General features: G+C 40.6%; 1 protein-coding gene across 1 annotated transcript in view; it reads right to left on the minus strand.

The window, feature by feature from the left end:
- LAMC1 (laminin subunit gamma 1) overlaps positions 1-23,996 on the minus strand; it is a 122,696-nt gene that overhangs the window by 17,450 nt on the left and 81,250 nt on the right. The window contains exons 3-18 of the mRNA XM_026001055.2: positions 23,302-23,432; positions 21,259-21,425; positions 18,200-18,388; positions 17,284-17,401; positions 16,807-16,905; positions 16,579-16,715; positions 16,078-16,200; positions 15,797-15,986; positions 15,373-15,485; positions 12,989-13,210; positions 12,678-12,866; positions 6,851-7,096; positions 6,219-6,372; positions 5,480-5,622; positions 4,343-4,521; positions 3,089-3,245 (exon numbers count right to left, since the gene is read on the minus strand). Coding sequence (XP_025856840.2) covers positions 3,089-3,245; positions 4,343-4,521; positions 5,480-5,622; positions 6,219-6,372; positions 6,851-7,096; positions 12,678-12,866; positions 12,989-13,210; positions 15,373-15,485; positions 15,797-15,986; positions 16,078-16,200; positions 16,579-16,715; positions 16,807-16,905; positions 17,284-17,401; positions 18,200-18,388; positions 21,259-21,425; positions 23,302-23,432 — 2,557 coding nt within the window. The remainder of the gene's footprint in view (positions 1-3,088; positions 3,246-4,342; positions 4,522-5,479; positions 5,623-6,218; positions 6,373-6,850; positions 7,097-12,677; positions 12,867-12,988; positions 13,211-15,372; positions 15,486-15,796; positions 15,987-16,077; positions 16,201-16,578; positions 16,716-16,806; positions 16,906-17,283; positions 17,402-18,199; positions 18,389-21,258; positions 21,426-23,301; positions 23,433-23,996) is intronic.

Consider the following 23,996-nt stretch of genomic DNA (forward strand, 5'->3'; position numbering starts at 1 on the left):
TTTTTAAAAAGCTGAAATCATAGAACATCATTTAGACTCAGGAAGCATAAGCAGCACTGAAGTTACAAAAGCCCCTTTCCTTTAGACCTTCAGGAATGGACGAGATACCAATCTCTCTGGCCAGCTTCTTCAGAGAAACAACAGTAACTGAAAGAATAGATAATCTAACTAGTAGGATCACTTCAAATGCCTTCCAATTGCAAAACCTAATTGCGCCATATAATCTCCTTTTAAAGCTGCAGAATAAACACGAGTTTAAACTACAAATAAATACTCAGGGATAGTTTGAAAGGATAAATCATTGTGAAGATATTGTGATTTGTGGCTCGTTTGAACCCAAGTAAGAAAGGTCAGCCAGGAACTCCATGAATCTGGTCTTAGTGGGAGTAGACTTTAACCCTAGCCTCACTATGGGGCTCCCCAAGCTATAAGAAGCAGCAGCCTGTGATGTTCCCACCTTTCAGGTGGCTCAAGGGAAGGTATGACATCCATGGCTTTTATCAAAGCTGGGATAGAAGAAAGTAGGTAGCTAGTATGGCCGGAGGAAGCTGGACATTGCTGGGGCCACAGCAAGATGTGGAGCAGTGCTGGCCGACCGCCCTTTCTCTTCTCATGCCCTCACAGTGCTGGTGCCAGAGCTGCGGGCCAGACCCCATCTCTCAGGTGAACTGTTCTGCACGTAATGATAACCCCACATTTGATTCCTCAATGTATATGGCAGGACAGATGTGAACTTGTTGTTACAAGAGAATACATTAATGGAAAAACGTGTGTAAAAAGCTTTTGCTAACAGATGAACAAGCTAAAACAAAAACCACTCGTGTTTATACAGAACAGGAAACATTTAAATTCTTCTTAATCTATGTTTAACACTTAAAATGTAAAAACAGCACAAAAAAACCAAACACACACCTAAAGTTAACATAAACTATTGACCTCTCATTTTATTCTTCGTTCCTAAAAATTTACCTTATAAAACAATTTCTGGACTCTCATAAAAATTAAACCAACCAAAGCCAGATGCATCTAATTACTTCCTTCTTTACTTCAAGAATTTTGAAAAATCAAAGTTTTATATGTTAGGGATACCTACAATAAGAAATAAGTAATATATCTAGTTTTTGTTGACCTATAATCTGATAGGAAGACTTCTCTAACTCCAAATGGGTAGATTCATAAACTCCATAAAAGGGTCAATCATTGTGGCCCCAAGTGTACTAATGTTAATGCACAGTTACTATGAGTGTCTATGAACACCTGTATCTCAGAGACGGAAAGCCTCTAAACAAAAGTGGCCTCAGTCAGATGATAAGTACCTCAATAGAAGGAGCAGCGTCTTATTTATCTTTTCATTACTGGTATTTTTAGCACAGTGCCTGGTATATTCCAGGTATTCAGTAAGTATAGAAAAGGATTTGTTTCAATTTAGGAAAAAAAACTTAATTCAGGGTAAGTAATAAAAATAAAATGTTCAAATGATTTAGCCGGTGCCTGGGTGGCTCTGTCAGTTAAGCATCCAGCTCCTGATTTTGGCTCAGGTCAACAATGTCAAGGTTGTGAGATGGAGCCCAGTTGGGCTCTTCACTCAGTGGGGAGCCTGCTGGAGATTGTCTCCTCCCTTTCCTCTGTCCCTGTCCCTACTCACTTGCTCTAGCTCATTCGCTCTCTCTAAAATAAACAAATTTTTAAAAAGTGATTTAAAAAGCAAGTAAATAATTTAAAATAACTTTTTCTTACTTTCAGAGTTTTACAAACTCAGGTACCTTTAAAGTTAATAAAGTACTTTAAAATAAATTGTTTTCTAACTCTTAAGCCAACTCCTCTGCGTATCATAAGTCTCATTGGATAATATACAGAGGAGAGCCATAAATGCAAAGGACATTAAATATGCACATAATATAAAATAAATGCTTTTACATGATGCTATTAGCACATTTGTTTACTAATTAGACAGAAAATTTCATAAGCAGGTACTAATTTCTAATCTCTCATAAATACTAGCTTTTTATATTTAGTAGCTAGCTGTTAGGTCAATTGAAGACTACAATGTTTCTTTATGAGGGTCCTTCCTAAGGAAATAAAGCAGTGCCTAAAATAAATTCTCACTTGTTGGATGACAGGAAAATCCAAGTTAAAATTTTTTACCTAAAATAATGCATTCGAAGTGCATACCTTTCACAATTTTTTTTTTAAGATTTACTTATTTATTTATTCAGAGAGAGCGAAAGAGAGGCAGAGACACAGGCAGAGAGAGAAGCAGGCTCCATGCAGGGAGCCCGACGTGGGACTAGATCCCGAGTCTCCAGGATCACACCCCGGGTTACAGGCGGCGCTAAACCGCTGCGCCACCAGGGCTGCCCCCTTTCACAATTTTTAAAAACTGTTTTAAAACACTTTGTAGGGCAGCCCGGGTGGCTCAGCAGTTTAGCGCTGTCTTCAGCCCAGGGAGTAATCCTGGAGACCCGGGAGAGTCCCACGTCGGGCTCCCTGCATGGAGCCTGCTTCTCCCTCTGCCTGTGTCTCTGCCTCTGTGTGTGTGTGTGTGTGTGTGTGTGTGTGTGTGTGTGTGTGTCATAAATAAATAAATAAACAAATAAATAAACTTAAAAAAAACTTTGTAATGGGACAGATTTATACAACACTTGGAATTTTTTTTTAAGATTTTATTTATTTATTCATGAGAGACAGAGAGAAAGAGAGGCAGACACACAGGCAGAGGGAGAAGCAGGCTCCACGCAGGGAGCCCGATGTGGGACTTGATCCCAGGACTCTAGGATCATAACCTGAGCTGAAAGCAGACACTCAAGTGCTGAGCCACCCAGGCGTCCCAACATTCGGAATTTTAACATCTAATAGTTCTGATGTGTTGGGAGAATTATTTTTGCTTACTGTATCTTTTTTTTTTTTTTTTTTTTTTTGCTTATTGTATCTTAAAACAAGTTCTTGTATTTTCACATATTATTTTAAAAATTCATATTCTATAAATAGTTTTTAAAAATTGAGGAAGAATTTTATGAGGTCATACTAAATAACCATGTCTAGAGATTGGGCCATGGGGCAGTAGTTACCCTCTGTTTAACGTACATACCTTTGACATCCTGGGCCTCTCGCAGGAGGTCCATAACCTCTCTCTCTGCCTCCTTCAGTCTGTCCTCAAAGGCTTGATCTGTCACCACCTCTTCCCCAGTTCCAAGGTTCGCAATGAGATTCTCTAATTCCTGGAGTTTCACTCGATGGTCAGCAACCTGTACATAATGCAGGAAGAAAAGGGAAAGGTAGCACATCCAGATATTCCTGAAGAACTCAGCTGTACTTCCTGCGGGAACAATCAGCAAGGGGCTCTCACTCTATAAATATGTAGGTCTATACATTCCTGTATATCACTTTTAAACAGATAACGTGGGTAGTTTTTATCTCTCTGGCTTCAAGAGAAAAACTATCAAGCCCATTCCTTTGACATGAAACACTACATGTTGAGGATTCTGCAGTTCTGACCTCTTCCTCATGTTTTAGATCACTTTCCTGATATCTCCACTCAGTTCTCTGCTGGGTGTCTCAACTCAACATTGGAAACTATACTCTTGAGTTTCTTCTCTTAAATCTGTTCCCCCAAGTCATCTCCATTTCAGTGAACAATGTTCCTCCAGCTACCTTAACCAAATATCCCAAGATGCACCCTTGGTGATTCACTTTCCCTAACCTTGCCCCCTCCAATGCCCTGCCTTCCAAACATGCATACTTACTCAGTGCAATCCGGGCTTGCCCTTTTGCCCCACTTTAACCATCATTCTTCACATAGCAGTCAGACTGTTCTTCTTAAAATATAAACTGGATTTCCCAGCTTAAAACTCCTCAGTGAATTCATGCTGGATTTGGAATAAAATCTAAATCCCTTACTATGGCTGATGTGGTGTGACATGAGTTGTCTCTACCAATCTCTCCAGTCGTATCACTAACCACCCCCTCCTCAGGCTCCAGACACCCTCCACCTTTCCTCTGCCTGGAACAGCCTACCCATCACTTCTCATTCACCTTGCCTCCTCTTATTCTTAAGATCTCACCCTAAATAAATTTCCTTAGAGAAGCCTTATGTAAGTAGTTCCTCCAGTTATTCTGTTTGCATTCTTTCTAGTACTTATCTCACTTAGCATTGCTTTAATTTTAATTATTTGTCTCCCCACTGGAACATAAGTCTTTGAAGACAAGAGGCCATGCCTATCTTGTTTATCACTTGTTTTCTAGAGCTAAGTGCACAGGAAATAGCCATTTGATGTCAAACGAATGAATTAATGAATGAATGAATGAATGAATGAGTGAGTGAATGCACTGCTGATGGCTTTACCTTATCCTTTACCAGCCGGTAGCATGCTGGACACTCCTGGCAGCCAGGCCAAGACCGATTGTAGAAATAGTTCTCTTCACACTGGTCACAACGATTTCCCACAAAACCCTGTTTGCACTCACAGCGACCATCATCTTTGCACTGGAGTGAAACAGATCCCTCAGGATGACAGTCACAGGCTGCAGAATAAAGTAAAAAGAGTCTGTGATAGACAAAGGAAGGAAGAATGCGTTTTCTTTTAACTCAGATTGATATCAATAAACTGTACTATTATTATAAGTAGATTTTTTTTAAAAAAATAGGCCAAATTATGAGAACTTGGTTAAGTTTGCTCAGTAGGGAAAATAAAGATTTTTAAAGCAAAAGTGAGTTTTAAAGTAAAATGTGCATCCCTTGGAGGGGACATATTTCATGTGATACTTAGTAATTATAGAAATTAGTCCATGACACTAATCAGTGTCCTTTTATGCACATTAAGAATTCTCTACCTTCACCTCTCTGTTTAATATTTCTCTCACTAAGGAACTAGAAAACCCAAATGAGAATACTTATTTTGCATTATTTTATAATTTGTTGACTCGCTTTGTTCTCTGAACTGGGTCAATGATTTATGCTACATTCCACAGGAGAAATGAAGGAATTCAAAAAGCAAAACACCAAACTGTTCTGAGGCCTAATTCCAGGCAAGTGTTTATGCCAAGGAGAAGCAGATGTTTAGATGTAACCGTACCAAAAGGGCCCCAAGGGTGGGAAGCAAGTAAGTCAACCAACAAGTAAGTTGTGAGCAGTCTCTCTCACTGTTGCATTATCTGCTCTAAGGAGGTGATCAACAGAAATGTTTCATTAAGTACAGTGGGAAAACCCAGTAATCAAAGGGAGATTTTCCTCAGAAAGACAAAAGACTGGAAAAGAATCAGAAACACTATATGAGAAGATGTAAATAAGGTGGCTGTAAAGGAACTAGAGAAGCTGTCAATCCCCAGTTTTAGAAAAGGATAATTTCATTGAGTTGAGCATCTGTGATGACTAGGTCAGCAGCCTTGACTGTAAGCCATGGGGCCAGATTGAGCTGGTGAGAGACTGTGGTTCTAACTGGGATTAGGAAAGACTTAGAGTTCTATGCTCCCAGCTCCTTACGTTTGCAGCCTTCAGGTCCAAATCCAAAGTGGTTGACCTCACAGTGCTCACAGTGCTGACCGGTGATGCCAGGCTGGCACTCACACTGGCCAGTGCGGATGTCACACTGCCCGTTGGTGGAACCCAATGCATGGCAGTCGCACCTGAAAATGAAGATGTGACATTTCTCTAGTCAGAAAAACAGACTCTAAGCAAACCTTCACCCCCTTTCAGCACAGAACTGATGTAATTTGTATTGGAAAACAGAATCTAAAAGGCTATTAATACAAAATGTTAAGGGTTTTTAAGCACCTGAGGTTCAAGTAATTTCCATGAGTTCTACTCAGAACCTCTTTTTCTAACCTAACCCACAAACAGTTATTCCACTCCTAAAACCACTACAAAGGGGCTCTCCAACCTGACATCACCTAGGTGCTGACCAGAAGTGTTGAACATAGAAATTCCAGGCTACAAGCCCTAGAGGATCTGACTCTAAGCATCTCAGAAAGCACCTCATAATTTGTAGTGTTTTAAATGTACTCAGGTGACTGACACAACCAGAGCAGCTTCGTTTCACTCTTTCTCCCATTAGCTTCATTACCACTGTCCAGTACTGCCTCTAAGGGTACCTTGCCTGAATTAGACACTCAAATAATTCCTGAACAAAATCAAGACTACTATTATAGATAACTCATAAAAATCCATCTCTCACAATAAAAAGAGTGAAGACTACTTCCAGCAAAGGCACCTGGTGCCTTACCTCTCACAGCCCTGCCCACTCTGCAGGTTGTAGAATCCAGGGTCACAGGCTCCACAGTCCCGGCCGGTCACGTGGGGCAGACATTCGCACTGCCCTGTCACGGGGTTACAGCTGCTCTGCTGCTTTACGGTTCCATAGGGATTGCAAGCGCAAGCTAAGGTGGGAAGATAGAGACAGAAAAAGATGCAAATCACCTAAGAGAAATACTAACATATAAACAATACAGATTCTTTGGATGAAGTTGACCGGTACAGTAACCACTAGTCTCCTGTGGCTACTGAGCACTTGCAATGTGGCTGGTCTCATATGCAGCAAATGTGAAAGACACACTGGATTTTGAAGACTTGATATGGAAAAAACAGAGCACAGATCTCAATCATTTTTTATTGATTACTCATTGGAATGAATAATATGGTAGATCTATTAGGTTAAATAAACTATAAATTAAAATCAATTTCACCTTTTTCTCTTTAATGTTTCTCTTTATTTTACTATTTAAATAAAAATTTAAAATTTATTAGTTTTTTATTTTGAACAGACCAAACAACTGTAAGTATTTAAAGAGTCCACACAATTTATTCTCGGGATAAATTAGTATGACTGTGACAGAACCTGGCCGACGGCTACATCACCTCTGCATTTGTCTGCTGGATTGGGAGCCAGGGGATTTCCAAAAAATCCGTCTTTGCATCGGTCACAGTAGAAGCCAGCAGTGTTATAGATGCATTTCAGGCATTCTCCTGTCAAGCGATTGCAATTTCCAACTGCATTGGGATCGATGTTGTCATTGCATTGGCAGAGGCGGCAAAGCCTCACAGGGCCATTTCTACCCAGGGGGTCTCCAAAGTAGCCATCATCACAGAGCTCACACCTTTTACCTGGTCATGAAACAATCTGATGTTAGAAAAGAGAGGCTTCAGACATTCCTGGTGCCACTGGACACAAATGGTCTGGTTACAAAGAGCCTAGGTGAACCATCAGAAGTGAGGCAATACGCCACAGCAGACAGGGCACCAGCCCAGGAGAGCAGAGGATCTGGGCTGCAGTCCTGGCACTGTGCTAGATCAGCCGAGTGACTCTGGGCACATCTCCATTTTGTTATTAGAGAGATAGCACCTGTTTTGCCTACTTCATTCACTTCAATTGTCCTGAGGATTAACTGAAATCATGCATTAAAAGTGCTTTGTAAATGAGTCAGACTCAGGGTTTATTAACCTCTCCACGTTCATATGTTTATATTGGTTCATGATATTAAAAAAGATGAAGGGCCACTCAATGCCATAAGTTTCCTATACAACAGAGTAAGCAGGACAATCTTCTTCACAAAAATAAAAGGTATGTGCTAATCCTTGTTTGAACTATTTCAACTAGTACAGAATCAGAGTATTTTAGAAAAGAACTCGGAGATTGTCATTTGCCACCAGCTTCCATTATAGGTAAGGGAACAGAGAGGTTAAGTAACTTGCCCACAATCCAACATCTAGGATCCAGAACTCTTGCCACCATACTAAGCTCACTGTTCCTCCTCTTCCCTTTTCCACTTTCCCATCACTATTAGCCCAAGTTGGGTTCTTGATATCTTTGTAGCAGACAAGGACTGAATTAGCCTAAGCTTTCTAGAGAAACAAAAGTTTGCTCATGTACTCATTTAATGAATATTAGCTGAGCATCTATACTATATACAGGCACTATTCTAGGTTGTCAAGATGATGTAGTGAACAAGGTGGACAAGATCTCTCCTCTCATGAAGTTTACACTGTGGTTGGGGGAGGCCAGTCCACAGACATATAAATAAAAAGGATTATTTCAGATAGGGATAAGCATAAAGAATTTTAAAAACAGGGTAATGTGACAGAGTGGTAGTTACATCAGACGGTGGTTAGAGAAAGTTCTGTAAGGAATAGATATTTGGAATAACATGGAAAGACATGAAAAAAAAAAACCAGCCATGATAATATCCAAGGGAAGAACGTTCCAGAAAAACACTATGAGCTTATGGAAGTAGTAAGAGTCGATCATGCAGGTCACAATAAAAAAATATGGTTTAAATTCAAGCACAATGAGGTGGTATTAGAGGGTTTTAAGTGATATAACCTGATTTACATTTTTTAAAAAGATTTTAGTTATTTACTTGAAAGAAAGAGCATGTATGAGCGGGGGGAGGGGGGCGGAGAAGAGAGGGAGAAACAGACTTCCCACTGAGCATGCAGCCCCATGTGGGGTTCAATTCCAGGACCCCAAAATCATGACCTGAGCCAAAGTCAGATGCTTAACCAACTGAGCCACCCAGGTGCCCAATTTACAATTTAAAAGGATTATCCTGGCTGCCCAGTGAGGTAGGATTGCAGGGAGACCAATGAGGAGGCTATTCTAGGTGAGAGACTGCAGTGGTACGGACCTGGGTGGTGGCAGCGGAGGCAGCGAAAAGCAGTCAGAAGTGAGAGTCAATCACACATACTGAGTGACTGATCCCAGGAAATGAAAGAATGAAGAATCAAGGACAAGCCTAAGATTTTAGCCTGAGCAAATAGATGAATGGTAGTAATTTCACTGAGATGAACAAGACTGGGGAAGGACAAGATTCAGGGTGGAGAGTAAGAGAAGAAATCAAAGATTTAGCTTGGATTTGCTTAGAGATGCCTTTAGCCATCTGACTCAAGAGCATAGCAAAAAATAATAGACACATTCAAATTAGCAAGACCCAAAGAGAGTTTAATAAAGGTCCTCTCTATACAAGTATGGGCAGGGTGTCAGGAATTCCAAAGGACAGCGTGTCACAAGTGGTAGTGACTGTAGGGCTCTATTGCCTGGGCCTCACGGGGTGGCTGCAGGGAGCAGTTAGCAAGAAGCTTACGTTAGAAAGGGCTGTTTGGAGAACCTTGGTTAAGGTCACCAAGGCACAAGGACACCCCCTGCCCCTGCCCCGCCAGAGGGGGCTGTGGACTAAATACTCTGTCCCCACCCTCCTCCCTCTCTGTGACTTCCTATATGTGCTTCCTGCTGCCTGAACACAAGCGGAGGGCCCATCTGGAGTAGTGCATACAGGTCCCGGCATGGTGGAGAAAAATAAAGAATGGATATGGGGGGCATCTACTATATGCCAAGCATATAGCAAGGCTTCCAGCCCACCAGCCAAGCAAAGATGGCAAGTCTATAGCCAGCACTCAGGAGACAGCATAGTTGGGGCCAAAGTCACAGATTCTTCAGCAGGCATTGAAAGGTTTTTGAAGGCAGAAGATGAGGTTTGTTTACCTGAGGGAAGAATACATATAAAGTTGACATGGAAGCCTTAGGCTGAGAATCAGAAGTGATGAAAGGAGCCTCAAGTGAAGAAGGAAGGAAGGAAACCCAAGAGAGGGCAGTGTCCCCAAAGGTGGGAGAAGAAATGTCTGGGGTGGGTGAGCAGTCATCAGCGTCCCCAGTTGCTGAGAGACGGGGTCAGAGGAGGACTGAAAACTGATCCTTGCATTTGGCAAATGGAGACTGCTGATGAGGTGAACAGGATCTGGGGCTGGGGGCAGGCCAGGAGGGGAAGAGACAGGACACGACAGGCCCTTCTCATCTCTGATGAAAACGGATGTTCATTTGAGATCCCTCCCCAGACCAGGATTAGGACAGCATGTCAGTTTTGCTTTTTCATCAGATCATTTGGCCATTCTAGATATGATCTATATTCAAAATGCCTTAAAATCTGTTTTGAATAAAACAATTTTAAAAATCTGGTAGGAAACCTAAAACAGAGCTGCATGGTAGCCCGTGGAAAGCTTTCACGCCAAAATATCTTCTGGCAACAATGGCTAACCTATCCTTTTGTGTTAGAGTCCAGGATGTCAGTTCAAGTCCTGGATATACTACTTATGTGACTTTGGGCAAGTTATGGACTTTTCTTTTGCCTTGGCTTTCCTTATCATCCTCTCCCCACCCCAGGCAAGGTTTTGTTCCTCCTCTCCTAGCCCTCTTAGGTGCATTCCTTTACCTGAACTAGCAATACTATCTTAAAAGTACCTGTGTTTCTCCCATACTTGTAGCCCCTGAAGAGCAGGGACCATCCCTATTCATCTTTGCAGAACCAAAGTCAGGCACTCAAATAGATGTGATGAAAAAAGAATGCTATTCTGATTAATTTACCTCAGGAGATCATTTTAAAGATCAAACGTGAAAGCACACCACGTGTGAAGATCTCAGGGACTATCGAGTTATTCCTGTTCTTCAGCAGTCTTCTAAATGAGAACATCTTACCCCATATCTGCAATCTCTATTCGTTATCCAAAAAATATTTGCATTCATTCAACAAACACATGTCAAGTGTTATACTGGGTGTAGGAATACAAAAGTCATTAAGACAGACAAATGCCTGCTGCCACAGAGCTTAACAGCGGTGAAGGATGGGGAATATAGACAATAAACAAATGAATAAACAGAAAACTATCAAGTGGCTAAAAAGTGCTATGAAAAAAGTAAAGAAGGATATAGGACTAACAAGTGAGGGCATTATCTTTCACAGAGTCTATGCTGTTTTTCACGTAGACCTCTAGACCCTAATTAATAGCCTCAGGAAGTGCTATAGCTCATTCCCTTCAAGCCAGGTGATAACGAACAAATCTATCTCACAAGTCTTGTGTGAGAGACGCCTGGTGACAGACTAATAAATTTATACCATTTTGCAAGATCTCCTATATTACACTCTATTACATATGCCAAGTGGTCTCAATTCACCATAGGTATCATTCAGCATAGCTATGAGAACACCTCCACAGTGCTTAATTTGTTTATGTTTGCAGTCTACCCAATGGAACAACAGAGTAAGCAAAGGGATCTCTCACCAAAACACCGTATTAAGTACATATAAGAGTAGATTCCGCAAATGGGATGCTTGCTCTATGCTATGGCAGTAGAGTAAAGGGTCCTAAAATCCTGAGGTAGTGGTTCAGGGAGGGTTTACTGAGGAAAGCCTTCCTGGGGAAGTGATGTTTCAACCCAACTCCATGAAAAAGATCGGAGTTGGCCAAGAAAAGTGAGGTTTGAGTCTTGGGCTAAGGCAGTCTAAAAAAAAAGAAAACTGTGTATAATAGGCCATAGAGTCTGGCTCATTTGATGGATTATAAGCCCAGGATGGACGGAGCAGAGAGAGTGACAGCAATAGTAGGTGGAAGGGAATGAGGTCAGAGAAATCCATCTGTGAGCCCCTATCAGGCCATTGTTTTAAAAAACACACAAACAGAAAAGAGTAAAAAATCTGAAAGTCTATGCTAGTTTCTACTTATTTTCTCAACTACCTTAAGCAAATGATTGAATCGTTCTGTGTTGCAATGCCCTTGTGCTCAGTGTGGGGGTCACTGGAGTAGGAAAAGGAAGGTGGGGTGTTTCAATGTTCCCAAGGATTAAAAAGTGTCTTGCTGATGTACAAGAGAGGCAAATAATTAGCTCAGTGGTTTTTTTGTGTATGTTTTGTTTTTTTTTTTTTTTACTTATTTCCAGGCTCTGGAGCAGTCTCTTCTGAACAAAAAGTCTGTAATGGAGTCAATGGTTGTATGAGAAGCCTTGCCAATACCTCACCATTGCATGGAGGCTAAAGTCAATGGAAAAAGAGGAATGGTCGTTAATGAGCCTTGGTCTCCTTGGTCAGCACGACAGTTCCTTAGGTAGCTAGGAAAGATCTACTTTTACATTCTTATCAAAAAGAAAGAAACTCTGGCAGCCCGGGTGGCTCAGGGGCTTAGCACCGCCTTTAGCCAAGGGTGTGATCCTGGAGACCAGGGATGGAGTCCCACGTTGGGCTCCCTGCATGGAGCCTGCTTCTCCCTCTGCCTGTCTCTGTCTCTCTCTCTCATGAATAAATAAATTTTTTTAAAAAAAGAAAGAAAGAAACTCAGAGAATGGGAACAGACGTCTATCCAAAACTATAAAAATATTTTTTCCCAACTAAATGCACTGGGCTCCGATGCACTGAAAAGACTATTTAAAGAAAGAACAGAAAGAATTTAAAGAATGTAAAAATTGCCACTTTATATCAAGAATCCCAGGATAGCCCCACAGACTAAAAATCAAATGTTGGTTCTCATCTTAGGTGGGAGAGTATACAGTAGTGGCCATGAGCTCCTCCAATGACCAGCCGTACAGCTTGGACATGTAACTTTCATGTCTCTGTGCCTCAGTGTTCTTAGCTGTAACATGGGGATAATAGCAGAAGCTACCTTATGGGGTTGGGTGGATTAATGAGGTACAATGTGTAAAGTGCTCAGAAAAGTATGTGGCCATAAATATGTTAGCTATTACTTGTATCCAATATGTATTCTATGAATCTATAATAAATCTCTTTCATGCAAAATTTCACCTGCTCAGAAAACTGTCATCACTGAGCCAAACAACCAGCTGAAGTCTGCAAACCCTCAAAATTCTGCTTGCCAAGTTATTTTTGTAGGATGGAACACCGAGAGCAGATGGGAAGAATGGACTTACCGGTGGTGCCAGTAGGACAGTTGGTGCACACCACTTCCTGGGTCTTAGGGACGACGGCACAACTGGAGCCCCCAGGACATGGACAGGGCTGACAATCGGAGGAGGAGCCCGTGGTTGAATCTCCATAGTACCCATCACTGCACTTCTCACAGTGGGGGCCAGCTGTATTGTCTCTGCAGTCACAAACACCTATTGGGAGAGTGGGTATGAGAGAAAAGGCAAGTGAGTAAGCAAATAAGACTAGGAGCACTTTCCTGCCCATCCACTGAAGAGGATTTAGGTCTTGTAGCCACCAAAGATCATCATCTCACCTGTCTCAGGGTCACAGGTCTCACTGTGTCCATTGCAGGTACAAAGCACGCATGGACTGTATGGCCCGAGACTCGGAGTTTCTCTTCTGTAACCTGAGAGGCACATCTCACAAAACTGCCCTCCATATCCCACCGGACAGGTGCAGGACTCCACCCAGGTGGCAGGCACCCCGGGCCCAGGGCGAGCGCTTGTTAGGGTGACATCATCCAAATATCCAGCACCTGTGAATGGTGTGGATAAGAGAATCACTGAACTGGCTTCTGTTTTCCAAAAGCCTACAAAACGTTAATAAAGCTAAAGAGTAATCAGACACAAAATCCCAGAGATATTCAGCTATTAGTTTAACTTATCTATTAGAGGAGATAATTAGAAAACAGTGTTCACAGCAGTCCTGGTGCTAAGTATCTGGTAGGGCAGAGAGGCAAACATATTTTTAAACACACACACACAACCAGATCTGTTGGATTTTACAGTTGTCTCAATCACCAATGTGAGAAAGGAGAAGCACTGTGCAATAATCTGGGGCAAGAAGAGATCAGAGCAAGAGTGTAAGGGACAAGAAGAGTTTAGGGCCATAGCCATTAAGCAGTGTTTTTGTTCTTTTGCCACAAAAGCAGGTCTTGACTACAGAGTTCAGGGATAAGAAAGCAACAAAAGTACCTGCCAACAAGCACTACTCAACTATACTTTTTTTGCCCTGCATAAAATAGGAAAAATTGGTAACCAATTTTAATATTCAGGGCTACTTTGGCAAATAGGCAATTATTCCAAAGCCAGTAAGTTATATATCACAAAGCTTTCCCGCTTTCAGAAGAAAATAGAAACAGGAAACCATATACTGGCTTAGACCAATGGATCATCCAATGCAACAGGGCACTTGATCGCCCAGCAGGAATATTCCATCAAGTGTCAGTCCTTAATTACATCATCATGTTTTCCTATGTTATGAAATGTCAACCTGCCTTTTATAAAATTCTTAGAGATTGACAACCTCAATGAGGTGAGGGTGAAGGACATCTCTTCTATGATTGCTTTGAACATAGTTACTTTTGATATATTTATGGATTTTGTCAACAGTTAGATCATGAGATCTACCCGTTGGCTAATATGCTTCCAGTTCTAACCATTCTTAAGTCTCCCATCCCCAAAAGTACTCTTCCTCTAATCTTATGTATATTCTTGAATTATAATCCATCTCTTTTCCTTCCCTTACAAACTTCTTAAAAGAGTAAGTTTTACTTCTTTTCCTTCAAATTACTTATCAAAGCACTGCAAATAATTTCAGTTTCAACACTTTTTTAAAAAGATTTTTTAATTTATTCATTTGAGAGAGAGAACAAGCAAAATCACAAGCAGGGGAGAGGGCCAGAGGGAGAGGGAGAAGCAGACTAGACTCCCCACTGAGCAGGGAGCACAACACACAGCTCCATCCTAGGACCCTCGGATTATGACCCGAGCTGAAGGCAGACACTTAATGGACTGAGCCACTCAAGCGCCCCTGGTTTCACCAATGATTCCTTACTCACCTGTTTCAAAATCCAATGCACCATCTTTATAAACCCGCTAATTGTTTCTCCTCCTTAAAATTCTTTTTCTCCCTTGAGTCCCAACACATGGTCCTTACGTAACAATGTTTCTGGGGTTGCACTTGTTCTCTTTCTGTATTTTTTGTCTTATTTCCAAGTTTAAAAATTATTACCCATAGGTGGTCAACCTTTCGATCTCCAGTCCTAAATTATTCTTAAACCCCATACCATTATTTCTAACGACTTAAATGATATTTTCATCTGGATATTCATGAAGGCCTCTTAAAAACCAACACATGCAAGCTGCTGATACCACTTACAATGCCACACCACCACTCTGACTCCATCCAAACAGCTTTAGCTTTCTACAGAAAAAGGTCCTCATTAAGAAAAAAAAATTATAGGAAAAAAATTTTAAAGGCATACTTAAAACAGCTTTGTTTATCTAACAATATAATGAACCTTCACTCAGGAATTTGTAATTTTTCATATTTAGCCAATAGTTTAAAGGGCTTGATAATTACCTAGCAATAAATAAAAAGAAATAAAGGTTAAGCATGTGAGCCAATAGAATTACAGTAAGATTCTTATAATATATTTAGATATAAAGTACCCATCAAGCTTATTCATTATGAAACAATGCCATTTATTAATTTTAGCAAATTTTCTCCAAGTCCTTGAAAGTGTTTAAACAAATGCATTCTTTTTATACATAATTCACATATAATGAAATAATTTATACCACTTCTTTAGGATCAATGCTATAGTATTGGGACTTTACAGATAAACTTTTGCATTATTATGGATCCTTTTACCTAATCATCTTAAGAATGCTCTTAAATTATACCATAACTTACTTCTCTCACTATAGGTCCCACGGATTTTGATTGAGGTCAAATTGTTTAGGAGCTTCTGAAATTCAAAAGGGCTAAGAGGAGGCCTCCAAGGGTAATCTGTTGCTTCATGGAGCCTAGAAAGAAAGGGCCACATTAACCTCTTTAAGGGCAATCCTGGGTGCCGAGAAAGCACTTCTTACACATTTATCCACTAACAATGCAATGCTCTGACAATCTAACCAAGTCAGAAACAGGTCTGTTGGTTGGACAGTACAACTGGAAAGGGTACAGGTAAATAAAGAGAAGGCTTGAAGGCTTCCTTCTCCAAAGGCACCTTTATAAAATCACCTTCTTCAACAGACAGCTTGAGGCCTGATAAGCTTAGGTAAAGAAACCACTTTTATAATTCTGGTCAAGAGAGATTTTACAAAGACGACTGTCTTACCTGAAGACATATTTCACAGTGGTCTCACTTGGATAGGAATTGCCCTGAGCAATCAGGGGCACAGACACTCTCAGGCCAGCTCCCTCCAGCACCAGGTCTTCTGCAGAGAGCCGAGTATCTCGCCTGTCCACTCGAAAGGAGAAGGAGAGGTTCTGACCATAACTCCACACCTGCTTGCCCAAGAACTTTGCTGGAAAGTAGACAGAGTGGTGTGCAAGAATGTGAGAATGAGACTACAGAGGAGCACACATCACACCAGACTGCCTCTTAGCCTTACTTACCAGGAGCAATGAAGTATCTAGGAAAGTAGCTATCTGAGATGACGGCAATATCCTGCCTCTCAGAGGACCACTCCAGTGATGCTTCAGAGCCGTCCCTTTGTTCCACACGCCACCCGTCTTCATCTGCAAGCACAGGATGAAAACACAAGTGCCATCACACTCTAAACATCCTGAGTGCAGGACCTCTATAGACCACAAAAATATATAGAAAGTAACCAGTAAGCATTTTTGAATACATGGATCTTATGACAGTGCCTATACATGTTATACCTCTCAGGCTGTATTGTGATTTTCCATAAATTTATACTAAAGTGAATTCTAAAGCCATATGTTTTCATTAAATGAAAAAGTCAAACAAAGAGCCAAACAAAATCACATACATTAAAAAAAAACAAAATGTTACCACCATCAAAAAATCCTCAAAATTTACTGATTTTTAAAAAAATACCGTCAAGTCTCGTTTCACAATTCTGGGAGACAGAAAGGGAACATCCAAATTACCGATCTGAAAGGTAGAGGTTATCGAATAAACACTGTAGCCGACAGCATTTGTACAGACAGAAGAATGCCCAAAGCAGAAGCAGGGTGTGCAACCCCTAGGATTAGATGATTCCAGATTAAAAAATCCAGGTTTGCATCTGAAAAACATAAAGATATAATCAGGAATTTTTTGGACTTGAAATATGAGACCAGAAGAAACACAACACAGCTAGAGAAAGAATGAGCTACCTCTCACAATTGAAGCCTTCAACATTGTCTTTGCAAACACATCTTCCTGTTTCAACATTACATTCATCTATGCTGCCAGCAGGATTACAAGAGCATGGCCTATTAGATGGAAAAAGGAATAAAACAGAGAAGAGAAATGAGAAAGGAATTCCACTCTTAAAGTCTACCTTTTGTTTTACATGTTAATACATTTTTTTTAAAAAAGAAATACATAAAAAAGCAAAAAGAGTCCTAAAGTCAGTTTCACATTTGGATTTGGTTCAGTCAAGGAGACCTATCACACAGACCTTTTTGATACTAAAAACCCTGCTTCATCTCTGCTACAAACCAATCCTGGATCAACCTTACAGCTAGAAGTTCTTGAAAATTACTATGGGGAAAAATGTTTATACTGCTGCAGACAAGCCACAAGATCTCTTACTCTGGATCAACTACATTTAGATTCTCCCCTCCTTTTCCAGTTTTGAGAAGTCTTACCTGCATCCTGCCTCAGTGAGAGAATGGTATCCAGGCTGGCAACGGTCACACTTCTCACCCATCACTCCTGGCTTACAGCTACACCTGCCGTAGCTATCACACTGTGTGCTGAGAGAGCCTAAAATTTAAAGAGCTTGTCAGCAACCAGAAATGTAAGTAAAATTAGTATGTCAAAGAAAAAAAATAGGTAACTAAAAACAATACTTGAAACCTAATATGTAATCTCTAGATGGTTTCAGAGAGAATAAAGACCAAATTTTCAATCCTAATTGTCTCAAAATCATATTCCTTTGAGCCATAACATTTTAACTTTCCGGAAACACACCCTACTCATCAATGTTGAAAAACAGATCACTCTGCACCCAATGATAAACTAACTGAACACAAAACCAGTCACTTCTCTGTGAGCAGAGCACAGGATCCATAAGGCCCATGTCTAGAATTTAAGTATCTCCAGGCACAACAAAATAAAGGTCATCCTTGAAAGAGTAGAAGAAACTCAGAGCACTCCACGTCTGTGAACACACACGAACATACTGAGAAAGTTCAGCCCTTTACGGATCGTAAACTAAACAAAATCATTAACAGGGAAGGACTCACAAAGCAGTTAACCTTTTCCAGTCAAAGTTCATATGGTCTCCAGGATCATGTTACTAATTATTTACACAAAACCATTACTCAGGCCAGCCCCACACTTATTTATATACACCAGAAAATCATCGGAAAGTTTAACTTGATTAAACAGAGTGGAGGTTGGGGAGTCAGGCAGATCCGGAGTCGTTTACGTGTTACAATAATGTACACACTTCCATACTTCACCTGTGCAGATGCCCAGGAAGCAGAGCTTTTTTTCAGGGGAGACAAGGAGTACTTCTGTTTGTCTTTCAATCCATCAGGCTGATGCTGGAGGACTTACCTACAGGACTACAGTGACATGGAGAGCAGGCTTCATGGCTCGCAAGGCGGAAGAAATTCTCCCGGCACCTCTCACAGTTGGCACCATCTGTGTTACCCTGGCAGTTGGTACAGTGGCCACCATGGCCGGTGGACCGATATAGTTCAGGGTCAAAGTAGCACTCCTGGGATCGGCCATTACAGTCACAGGCTGTCGGCCAAAACATAGGAGTTGAGTCAGATCCACGTTCCTTCGATGAATGGCATTTCAAAAGACTAAGAAAACCAAACCATGATTTCCCACATCTCTGTGGCACAATGGGCAGTAGAATAAGAACGCCCACTTAATGCATCGTTCATTTAAAAACAAAAACAGTAGGTCAATAAAGGCTTTAGATAGCCAGGTTATCAGTTTACTAAGAAACGTTCTTATCAAAAACAATGCCATCATAAAACACCAGAATTCCCAAACTTGGGAATCTCCAGGGAATTGTTTATATGCAAGTAAAAGGCAAGTCAAATTGCAACTTGTCTGAATCTTTATCCTTCGTTCTAATACCAACTCCAACAACAGAGGGCTTTATATGCAGGCTTTAATTTACCTTAACTTTTCAGGTCCCAGACAATTGAAATACAGTAAGACACTAACTTTCGAAGGGCCAGATTACTTGCATGGCCAGACTGGCGTAACCTGAGACACATGGGTTAAAATTAGCACTTCTGTAGATGGAAGCAGAACTGAAGGGAAATCTAGCTTCACCAGACACATCCTTCTACTGGGAAGCCACAACGCCAACTGGGTCCTCTGTTAAGTAGCTATATTCCCTACAGAACACAACTATATTTTAAGAACAAGTATATGGAGTTATAGAACTTCTTTTCCATACTTATAGTAAGTTTATTTTCTTAGAATTATTGATTCTACACTAAGTATAGGCAGTATCTTGAGCACTAAACACAATTTTATTTGATTTCAGATAAAGCAAATTGTTTTTAAAAAACGTTAGAATATATTTTTCTGTTTTTCACCTCCTTCTTTATAATCTGTTCTTTTGTAGTATTATACTTGAAAACATTTTGGAAACTTGAATTACTGGCACCAAATATTAGAGTTGTGTTAAGTAACTCGTAGAGTTGCCTTTCTCTTCTTCATTGGCTATTTCTCTTCCCTCAAGCCTCCTTAGATAATCCTGCACATCCCATCCCCAGCCAAACCCAGCCCATCCCCACCCTAAATGGTTTGGTGCTCTGGGACTATGAAGCAGAACAGTTCCCTTGTCTACACAGGTGAAGCAGACACTGTTGTTTCCTTCGTAAGAGAGAAGGCTCTAATTTTCTCTTCTCCAACCCCAGCATCCTGACAATATTGTAGTACTATTCTAACCTCCAGAAACTTCACTCTTTGAAAAGCTGAAGTGACCCAAGGAAGAAGGCAAATTGATTTAGTTCCTCATCAAACTCCTTTAGAAATTATATTCAGTCCATTTCCCGGTGGTAAACTGGCAATACATGGTTATGTTTTTTTCATAATGTTCCCGGAGAGACTCAAAATATGACCCTATCACTTAGCAAAATACTTTTGAAATACATGTGTACGTTTATTTAAATATCACATCATAGGGGTATTTCAGTGTTTCTGTTAAGATTTTTATCATGTTGCTTCTAACACTAGCTATTACACTTCAGTAAAGGAACTGAAGCTCAAGCAAGTGCCTAAGAATTCTAGAGGAGGCTGCACAATTTATCTTTAAATCTGAGATTTGCTGAGGAAAAGGGAAGATAAGAAAAACTGCTCTAGGCAACTAACAAATAGTCATGAGTCAAGATAATGGTTGTTTCTCAAGGTTTCTAACAATAATTCCAGTGAATTCAGAGTATCCTTCTTATTCCTTTTTTTTTTCTTTTTAAAGATTTTATTTATTCATTCATGAGAGACAGAGAGAGAGAGAGGCAGTGACACAGGCAGAGGAAGAAGCAGGCTCCATGAAGGGAGCCTGACGTTGGAACTCAATCCCGGGACTCCAGGATCACGCCCTGGGCCGAAGGCAGGCGCTAAACTGCTGAGCCACCCAGGGATTCCCCTTCTTCTTATTCCTTTATTAAGAGTATATGATAGGCAATATTTATAAGGTCAGAAAAAATTATCACTGCTTTAAAAGTTTCTTATTTTTAAGTCCTTGACAAAGCATGATTGTGTAGTTTCGTGGTTCCTTTCTGAGGCTTCTTTCTCTATCTGTTCAAAATAAACCAAGCCATTACAAAAGGATAAAATGATGTGCAATCTTTTTCTTTTACCCTTTTCTAGAACTACTAGGACCTACTTTCCTTCCCAAAGTCACCCACCTCTGCATGGGAGGAGTAAGAAAATCCTCCCCATTGTGGTCTTTAGAAATAAGGAAATGGGGCAGCCCTGGTGGCGCAGCTGTTTGGCGCCGCCTGCAGCCTGGGGTGTGATCCTGGAGACCCGGGATGGAGTCCCGCATCGGGCTCCCTGCATGGAGCCTGCTTCTCCCTCTGCCTCTCTCTCTCTGTCTCTATGAATAAATAAATAACATCTTAAAAAAAAAAAAAAAAAGAAAGAAGGAAATGTGTTTTAAGAAACGAAGGAAAAATAATTTTGAAAAATAATCATTTGAATAGCAGTCCTACTTTAGAACTTGACCTACCCAACACATGTTAATCAGTGATCCCGACTGCTTGCATAAATGACCATTGGTAGGAGAATATTTCGCGTGCACCAAAGACAAGACTAGAGAAACCATGTTTTATAGTAGGCTATACTGGCCCAGGACTTGGATCTAAGTGAAGTTCTGAACCTTAGAGATGCTGCTCTCAGTCTGATATGTGTGTTCATGAAGGAAACACAAACGAACCTACTTTATATTGGTAGCCAATTGCCTGCATCTATGATTTTCCTCTGATGTGCATGTAGTTTACCATTCTTTGCTCTCAAATTACAGAAGCAGCACTGCCTTTCAGAGTTTTCCTTTCAAGGAGGAACAGAAGGAAGTCACCCATTCCTTCTCCCCACTCTGGAAGTTCTCAAGATAATTTAACAGACTGAGGCCAAGGGGCACTCACGCAGGCATTCGCTGGCGCTCTCAGCAGTTGCCCTCCTCCACGGCCGGTCGTTGAAGAAAGGCAGACACTTTTCACAGTCTACCCCATAAGTATTATGTTTGCAATTACACACCAACTTGTCAAATTCATTCTTCACACACTCACTTGCATGTCCGTTGCATTTACACCTGGGAAGAGAACAATCAAAAATATGAAGGGGCCATAAAGTCACAGAAATGGATGCAGAAACATGATGTACAAAGAGAACTAAACATAACCCCAGGATGTATTTTTAGTTTTACCATTCAAGACTCAGTTTACAAACTGAGGAACTAAACAAAATTAAATAATGAATGTTTGAGTTTTCAGGTAAAAAGGAAAAATCAAACAAGCAAACTCCCCCACCCTAAAACATCTGTATTTAACAGGGAATGGGGCATTAACCAGACACAGAAAGAAAGTGTCTAAAAATTTGGAGGCTTCAATAATTTCTAGGATCTCTTCCTGAAGTCAACTGTGTCAAGCAGCAGCCAAGTGTGGAGGTCAAGCAGAGCAAGGACCTGGGAGCCTGGCTGCATGGGTTTGGAACCCTGCCCTATGACTTATGAATGTAACTTAACCCCTATGCCTTACCTGTAAAATAGGGATGATGAAAATGTCAATTTCACAAGTTATTGGGAGGATCAAGAAGCTGCTTAATTTATGTGCTTAGGATTGTGCAGGCACATTACAAGTCAAAAATTCAGTCAGCCGTTACCCATCCTAATGATTTTAAAGTACCCAGATCTGAAGGTAATAAGAGACATCTAACACCTCACCACCATATGGAACTCTGATACTCCCTCAGGTTGTTTGGGGCAAGGATCCCTGCAGGATCCCTTGATGCAGGTATAATCATAAAGGACTCATGGAAATGCCCATGAATATTGAAACATGCTCTGGTGCCCTGATGTTTCCCTCACTGGCTTCTTTATAGATAGAAGCTGTTCCATAGCTCCCACCACTACTTCATAATACGTTTCAAACCTTTCCAAAACATCTTCAGTATACCAGGATAAATCCCAAATTCATATCCCCAGCTTTCATCTTTCTATCCTTGACTGGTACACAAATTCAGATGTCCCCCATAACCTAAAATTTTACACGTCTACAACTAAACTCATCATCTCCCTACATTAGCCCATCTTCTTCATTTCCTTAATAGTACCACCATTCTCCTGATCATTAAACCTTAAAATCATCTTTGACTAAAGTCCTGATAATTCTCGCCTCACAATAAAATCCATCTAAAATGTTCCTTTCCATTCTATTGTCACCACCCTGATGTCAGGTATTTGTCACCTAACACCTGGATCACAGCATCATAACAAGAATATGAATTCTCTCAACAGTACTCTACTTTCACCTTGCCTGCAATTAATTTTCCTCACCACTCTTTAAACATCAGAGGCCTACGCTAAAATAGTATATGATTTATCACTGATTAGTCTCTAACACCTTTCACTCCATCAATTCTACAAATTCACAGAAGAGATTTTCTTTAAGCCTCGTAGGTCTATAATCTCCCAACCCTACATTTCTGCTCATTACATGCCCATCCTCTTGCATCCCACCCACACAACCTCCTTCCTTATTCAAACTCTACCCATTCTTTAAAGCCTAGCTTAGTTCCCCCATCTGCTTCTCTAGACTGACAGTTCTGTCTCATTCTCTGACCTATGGCCTCTTTTAATCTAAAATATGTTTTCATTTTTCATATGTTCATACATCGCCTGCCCCATTCACTTTGTAGGGTCCAAGAAGGTCAAATCCTTCTCAGTAGGTGAATGTCTCATATTTCCTTCCTTGGTGGCTTCAGAGATTCTATCGCAGAGCTTTGCACTGAAGTGCCCAGGAGGAATTCACCAAGTGTGCTGATTTGACAAGGTTTTAGAAAACCTAATTACCTTGTTTCCAGGATAATGAGGTCTAACAACATTACTAATATGGTTGTAAGCAAGTTGCTACCTTCACTTCTAACCTAAAACCCCAGTCACTTTGAAAGTTATTTAATAGTTTACTTACCTACCACCCACAGCAAAATCAGAGATTGCGTAATAATAGGACTTGAGAACTTTGGGGTCGTTGAACACTTCATCTCCAAAAGTGTTCAGGCGATTGAGAGTTACTCTGATGTCAGTAGCAGTTACCCATTCCTGTCGGGAGGGGAAAAAAAGAAAAGAAAAGAGAAAACAGAAAAAAAGTAAAGGGACTAAAGATGAGAGACATAAATGGAACAAAATTTTCTTAATTTTTCAGTTAATATATAATGTGACTTATGTCCTCTTCTAGCATTAAATCTGTTATAATGTTTAGTATGACTTCCTTAATTTCCTAATATTTTTCTCCTTGACTCTTCTCTTCTTTTATTGAAGTTGTGTGACCACTCAGAGTCCCAAAAGTAGGAATAATACTCGTTTCTTCACATGGATGTTGAGAAGCTTAAATGAAATATACTTTTAAATGCTTAGCATACAGGAGGTATTCAACACACATGTCCCTTCTCTCCACCTTGTATCCATACCCCCAATTCAGTCAGAGAAACCAGCACAGAGCTCATGGGGCACCACAGTGGCATTAGGTATGCTGGTCATCGCCTTCTCCTGCCCATTTTGTACCATCTATCTCTTCTTCCATCCCCAATCCACTACTGAAGAGATCTGGGAGAGACATTCAAGTACAAAATAATAAAGCATTACACTGGCCAGAACCAATCAGAT

This window comes from Vulpes vulpes, chromosome 13, assembly GCF_048418805.1.
Source record: "Vulpes vulpes isolate BD-2025 chromosome 13, VulVul3, whole genome shotgun sequence".
NCBI lineage: Eukaryota > Metazoa > Chordata > Mammalia > Carnivora > Canidae > Vulpes > Vulpes vulpes.